The sequence below is a fragment of the Octopus bimaculoides genome, chromosome 3, assembly GCF_046866305.1.
Source record: "Octopus bimaculoides isolate indiv1 chromosome 3, ASM4686630v1, whole genome shotgun sequence".
NCBI classification, from domain to species: Eukaryota; Metazoa; Mollusca; class Cephalopoda; order Octopoda; family Octopodidae; genus Octopus; species Octopus bimaculoides.
The window spans coordinates 136,373,931-136,381,756 of NC_142930.1; the positions used below are offsets into that span (position 1 = coordinate 136,373,931).

Here is a 7,826-nt window from a genome sequence, read left to right on the forward strand (position 1 = left end):
TAGCCTCATCATCACCACCACGACCACCACCATCATCATCATCATCCTCATCACCATCATAACCACCGTTGTCACTGTCTTAGCCATTGTCATAATAGCTCAATTTCCGTTATGAACCATAAAGTAACTAACACATGACAGATTCAACAAGAAAAATCTCCCACTCATACAACTTCAATTAACATCACCATTAACAATGTTTCCCACTTTGTTTGCGGCTGTCCACATCTAATAAAGGAGACCTGGCTCCACCTTCACCATATTACAAAACACAGCCATGTTGCCAAGCCTATCTTCTTAATAACGAAACGTCAAGAGTATTCAAGAGTATTCTAAAGGTAATTTTCCCAATTTACATCTCCAACTTGCCACACTTCCATAATATGTAGAGAGAGTTTCAACTCCAAGTCAGTTACAAACAGCTGCAAAACTACTTTAATCCTCTTGAAATTATCTACAAACTTCCCAATCTACCGTTTTTCCTTCTTTACATGTAACATTAGAGAATAACAAATACCACGCAACAGAAATATATCAAACACACTCATAAATACATACACACCCACACATAGTCACATACACATATACACAGAAGACAAAAATACTACGAGTTACAAAAAACTCCTCCACAACGTTCACAACACATATAGAATACATAGTAAAACTAGCAAAATCATACACTAACAAGCAATCACATGCACCACATTTGGCAAACAGAAAGAAGCAAGAAAGTAAAGCTCACACCAGCTTTGCAACCAGCCACAATTATTTACAAACTGCACGAAGATCAATACAGATAATATAATTTTTAGCTATAAGTATGTCATTTTGAGGATAGACATATGTATTAAATAGATTTTTGTGCACTATAATTTTTTATAATAGTAAAGTATATATGCCAACAGAATGTGGCAGTCCTATAAAGGACGATGCTACTGTTGGCTAGGGCAGCGGACTCGCGGTCGTAGGATCGTGGCTTCGATTCCCAGACCGGGCGTTGTGAGTGTTTATGGAGCGAAAACACCTAAAAAGCCCCACGAGGTTCCGGCAGGGGGTGATGACGAACCCTGCTGTACTCTTTCACTACAACTTCTTTCACTCTTTGTTCCTGTATCTGTTGTACCTGTATTTCAAAGAGCCAGGCTTGTCACACTCTGTGTCACGCTGAATCTTCCTGAGAACTACATGAAGCGTACAGGTGTCTGGGGAGTGCTCAGCCACTTGCATGTCAATTTTACAAGCTGGCTGTTCCGTTTATCAGATCAACTGGAACTCTCGTCGTGGCAACCGACGGAGTTTCATAGATAGATAGATAGATAGATAGATAGATAGATAGATAGATAGATAGATAGATAGATAAATAGATAGATATGCAACATGCCAGGGCTCTTCTACAATGGTATCCTAAAGCACTAGCCCTTTTGGGGTCGATGAAATAAGAAGAAATAAAATGTTGACAAGAAAAAAAAAGCCAATGATATTAGTTTTTCGAGTCTAACACTGACTCACTATGACTAAAACAACCAGACTTTGCATTTTTGCTTTTAACTCAAAACTCTTGGGCCTTCATTATACGCTTTAGTTTATTTACTTTGCGTTGAATTTCACAAAGTATTATACATTCCATGAGTAAAAACTCTTCAAAATATTATATAACCTTGAGGCTCTGTTAGTACCAAGTTGTACTGAGTGCCAAGTTGTTTCATTAGTGCCAAGTTGTACTGAGTAAGAGTTCAACGGGGAAAATCAAATGTAAGTATACAGAGAAGCTATTTCCTCTCATGCTGCTAATACTGCTGGGAAAGAGATCAGCCTCACAACATGTTATTTCTTCTACTCTAATCTTAAATCTTTTCACTTAATCAGTACAGTTTTGCTTTCACTAACTTTTGATGCAATCAATTGTCCAATATTCATCTTCGGCTTCCCTAATGCTCTGTGTATGATAAATCTTTCCCTTGGGTTAAAAATATTAAGTAACCAGGTTATAAAATAGCAATTTACTGTATTTTGAAATAATCGCAAATGAAATGTGGTAAGGGAAATCATCAGTTTGGACGTTCATTAAGTAGTTCTGATACTTATTAAATAAATACAGAATCAATACCTATATCGGCTGAACAACAGTAAACAAGATTAAATCTCATGTAATTATTTACGTACCGAAGTATTCCGCTGTCCTTTAGTGCTAACCCTTTTACGCAACCTCTTTATCGGAAAAAAAACTTTTAATAGAGAATAGGATGAAGACATCAGAGTCTAATATATTTGTTTGCCGGGAAATATTATCTACTCTGTGAAATGTTTGCATTCTAACGAACTTTTACATAGCACAGAATGACTTTCATCTAAATATTCTATCATAATTAATATTAGCTGCGTTCCTATTATTGCACTTGTAATTGCATCGTATTAATCGGCACTGTCAATATTTATGTGACCACTCGACATGCGAGAAATAGCAGGAAAGTATCTTTTAAATCACACTTGACTATCTTCAAAACTAAAAACACGTGGGTCAATGTAATCCCAGACAAAAAATATCCGATTGAAAGAGGGAATATCTTAAGCTAGAATATTTAAGAGTGGAATAGTTTAATCAGAGCTAACCTGAGACAAAACAACAGTAACTTCATATTTTAGTACAAGATTACATTGAAGGACAACTTATAGTCAGGGTACAAGAGCTGTACGTTCTGCATTATTTCGTCAGAAATATTCTCTTTTTCCTGGACTTTTGATGGTACATTCACATCTGTTGGGCAGCTGACCTCTACAGCAGTGCATGATTTTGTTTCCAGTCCCACAGAGCAATATCAGGTCTGTTATGTTTGTAACGAACTGCTGTTTTTACTGGAGTGATCCAGCGGTATTCTTTGTTTTTAAAGGTATGAATACATGCTGGTTCTGATATACTTTTAATGTATACTTCAGAGAAATCCTTCCTGCGGATAGCACTGTAAATAGTCTTTGCAAATGTTTCATGCCTCATGACAGGCAGTATTTTGCAGATATTTGGGGGCAGCTGTCGATCATGTGTGTGGTATCTTCCATATCGGTATAACAGAACCGACATCTTGTATCACAACGTGGAAGTTTGGTTGTATCTTTGTCCCTGTTGTTTATCATGTATGTATCGATGGATACATGGCTGGATGGAGGGAGTGAGGGAGAGATGGAGTGATGGAGGGATGGGAGGATGAATGGATATTCTGTAAAAGAAGTCTTAAAATCAAATGCAACATCAACTCTTTCCATAAATTGTGCTACAATTATCTTTATACTATCAATTGCATTTATCAAACTCATTACTATGTAATTAAGCTGTGCCCCTTAAGGGAACTCCTATATCATATGGAAGGTTTATATTTGCATAGAATGAGCAGTCATGTGGAATATGACTTTAGATATGCGTGATTCTGTCTTTGATTTTATCCTTAATTACAATAATTTCATTTTACATACGTCGCAACGATTGTAAGTCATGAACAACGCTTAATATAATTCCTTCTTTCATGATAATGCTTTGCTTTACTCAGGCTTTCCCTTCAGTGTACCTAGAAATTTTTCTTGATACATAGAGTGTGAATCTTTTCCACCATGCAATCTTATAAAACGCATCGATTATACAGCACTGTTGCTAGCCCTGTTCTTTAGGGCAGTTATAAGCAGAATAAGGGGAATATAGCTAATTGAAGAAAATTAGAATATCAGTTTTATTGATCATCGTTTAGCAGAACTTCGGTTAATACGAATGCACAAATAAGTATCTAACAGGTTATCTGACACATAATAGATTAAATCACATTCATTTACGTTTAATTAGTGGGATCTAAAGTAGACATTAGGTTAAACGCATCAGATTAAATGTTATCTATTTACTGTTTTAACAAGTACAAAAGTTAAAAGTAGAGCTTTTTTCAATATGCTGTTTTTTTTTTCTTAAATCTCTTTCAAACTGCGCGCCTATAATTAAGCCTTTAATGTAATGTATTTTCATAAGAGAAATAGTTTACTAAATACGGCAAATATAAATGTTAATTAATTTACATTAGAGCTGCATCCTAAATTTGATATCACTGGGAGGAAAACCGAAAATTTAAAAGAAAACATCAAATCAAAAATTACAGTACTAATTATAGTTAATGAAAAGACATTGGAATTAATACAAAGAAAGTCATTTAATTGATTGAGAAACAACGACTATGATTAATGTTCCTACTTATTAATGTATATTATTTTATATATCATTATTGGTTGTCATATTACTACTTCAGCAAGTATGGTGAATTAAATGTTTCATTGAGGAGATATAATGAAACCGAAACATAGCCTTAGTTGTCTGTCGCACTTGTCGATTAAATAGTAAAACAACATTAATCATTAAGCTTTTCGTCGCCGCAAAATTATTTCAAATTAATCGTTTGATGCTCTGCATTAAATAATTTAACACTAACTTATGTTTTCACATAGTTTATCAAAGTTATATAGTTCTTACCATTAGCAGATACAGTCACAGATTGCACATTCAGTAAGTAAGTGTAATAACACTTTTGATGGGGAAAAAGATTACTATTCTTATATCATGCAGAGGCATGATATCTCTAAAGAGAAGGGAAAAGGGGTAAATTACTTTATAACATATGGTGGATGCACCGGAGCATTCAAAGGTAATGTAGATGTTGTCGTTCAGCATGACATTCCATTAACGTTCAAAGTTCACTAATATATTGCAATTAGATAACACATATCTACACAGTCTAACTACATGTGTGATTGACAAGCGTTTGCTCCAGGAGAAGATTTATGTCTCATCCATTTTAGATCCATTAAATCGTGAGAGCTAGGCAACGACCTATGAAGAATCTTTTATGGATACCGAAGTCATTTTTTACATAACATTTTAAAGTTGCTTAGTAAATACATAGAAAGCAATTAACTTTATCGCAGATTAAAAGCAGAGAAATGAAACAAAGAAACAACAGAGGGAAGATTTTATATAGCTAAACAAACATACCAGCACCGGAAATGGACATATTTCCGTTTGTTCCATTAATAGTAAAGTCAATATCCGAGTATAAGACAGACGGATCTTTCTGGAAGGGACCAACACCAATGCCGCCGCCGCCACCAGCTATTATCAATGGAATAGTTTCATTCATGTTATCATCCACCTTGGAAGTGTTGTAATGCCAAGAGAAGAAAAGAGAAATTATATATATATATATATATATATATATATATATATATGTGTGTATATATACATACATACATACATACATACATACATATATATATATATATATATATGTATATATATGTGTGTGTGTATGCGTGTGTATATATATATATATATATATATATATATATATATATATATATATATATATATATGTATATACATATATATATATATATATATATATATATATATATATATATATATATATATATATATATATATATGGTTCACAAAAATCATGAACATGAATAATGGTTACGAAATATTACAACATATTACATGTAACCCATACTAATTTCGGCAAAGTCCAAAATGCAATACATACATACATACATACATACATACATACATACCCAAGAAAACAAAAATATCCTGTTGTTGATGCTGAACTCCTAATGAAGGAGCCTTGGATCTTGCTAAGAAACATGCTCTTTCTCTATTGGCAAGAAATCTTGAAATAAAACTGAATAATGACATATATAAATTACATATACCCCACCTCTACCCCCACCCGCTGCTTACCCACATACCCCAACCCTGAGCCTAATCCACACCCCATCCTTGCTTTCCCCCACTCTCGCCTCTCCCACCTTCCAACACCATCACATCACACCACACCACACACAACTATACCATACAGTGTTGCAATATACATATCAGTCCATAGTGGATTGACTCATATCTGATATATCCAAAAGTTTATATTAACATAATCTTTTCAAAACCCGTGAGGATATCAAGCAAGAAGCGAAATTTTAGCATTAATACAAGGATGTAGCCAAATACTAGGAGACTGAAGGAAGTAAAACAATAAGGCGTAGTTGTAATATATGTTAAGAAAAGTCAATTTGATATTTAAAATTGAGGTGAACTCAGAGGACAATTAAAGAAAAGGTAAATAAAAGTAAACTAAGTTGAATAAATTAAAGTGGATAGCTGGCTATTTAAGTCACTAAAATATCAATTTAAAAGGCCGTTGATGCTAAATAAAGTACTATAAACACATGTCTATAAATAAATCAGTAATATGATAATGGAAGTAAATTAGATATAGTTTATATGAAGTAACAAGGCAAATTCATAATAATAATAAAAAATACTGAACTCATAATAAAGAATAATGAATTCTAAAACAATATTAGAAAGTCTAAGAATTAAGCTTAGAAAAGTGAAATGAAAAGTCAAGGACTAAAGAGAAAAGGAAAAGATAAATCGAAGAAGTGTGTGTGTGTGTGTGTGTGTGTGTGTGTGTGTGTGTGTGTGTGTGTGTGTGTGTGTGTGTGTGTGTGTGTGTGTGTGTGTGTGTGTGTCTGTGTGTGTGTCTGTGTGTGTGTGTGCGCGTGTGTGTGTGTGCGTGTGTGTGTGTGTGTGTGTGTGTGTGTGTGTGTGTGTGTCTACACAATTATTTACTTGTATTTATATATAGCTGAAAAAAGAATAAATGAACATCGAAAGAATGTGAAATAATTTTTTGTGACACCCGCTTCTTGATCGTCTTATATTTCTGCTGAACTGTCCACTTGACAATTTCCGTATGGGCTTTACCGAACATTAACTTCTATCTTCTATTTCTCAGTGCTCTGGAACATCCGGTCAAATTGTGGTTCAAGATACATCACACTACTTAAAGATGATACTGTTTTGCCCTACGTCCAAAAGGTACTTGAGGCTGGAAAACGCTCATCCACAGAGCAAAGAAGCAAGATTAACTTATCCTTGTCACGAATCTTGAATTCCCTCCAAGATGGTGGTCACCCGTTGTAACAACTGTTTGTGTCAAGCAACCACTGCGGAATCTATACGCCGAGTTTTTCCTTCCCATCCTCTGTACAAATATACTTCTCTTGCCACTGGCATTGGCATTGCTTCTCTTGTTTCTGTAGTTAACAAAACCTAACCGATCTTGGTAAACCACCCCATAATTTTCGGTTTCATTCACACCTTCCCCAATGAATATCCATTTCCTGCACCAATTTCTGCACCCCTTTATGGAATTCTTGCCATGTCGCATCTATTTAATCTGAGGTAAAACCAATGCACTGATTTCTTATATCTTAGTGGCTTTGAGTTCTTCCGCCATTGATAGAATTGGTAAGCTGTAGAGGATGATGGAGTTAAAATACTGTTTGTATTATTATCATTGCGTATTCTTGTTTGACTCTCTATATATATTTTACTGTTTATGACATTATGAACATATTAAACTGACATATATTGATTTTATACTAAATTGATAGATAATGTTGTTCAATTGCATTTCATACATTCACGTTTTATGTTTCTGATAAATTTAGGCTGGTTTGCTTATTTATGCCATATTAACGTACGTCTAATGGGTTTGTAAACTTGACTACAAAACAATTCTTTAGATAATAGTCTCTAGCTCCAATTAGCTTAAAATGTTTTATTGAAAACAAAAAACATACACGCCTGCCCATATCATTTTTCATAGGACACTCCATATTTAAGCTTTCATTTACAATACAGAAAGACTTAACACTTTGACCTGTTAGTTAACTAATGATGTAATTGAACAAAAAAATGTCGTGATATTGAACTACTTTCCCATAATTTTATAGATTCA

The 7,826-nt window shown here is 34.1% G+C and overlaps 1 protein-coding gene across 2 annotated transcripts in view; it reads right to left on the reverse strand.

The window, feature by feature from the left end:
- LOC106872480 (leukocyte tyrosine kinase receptor) overlaps positions 1–7,826 on the reverse strand; it is a 466,463-nt gene that overhangs the window by 130,126 nt on the left and 328,511 nt on the right. For both annotated transcript variants that reach the window (XM_089349709.1, XM_089349710.1), the window contains exon 7: positions 5,018–5,174. In XM_089349709.1, coding sequence (XP_089205835.1) covers positions 5,018–5,174 — 157 coding nt within the window. The remainder of the gene's footprint in view (positions 1–5,017; positions 5,175–7,826) is intronic.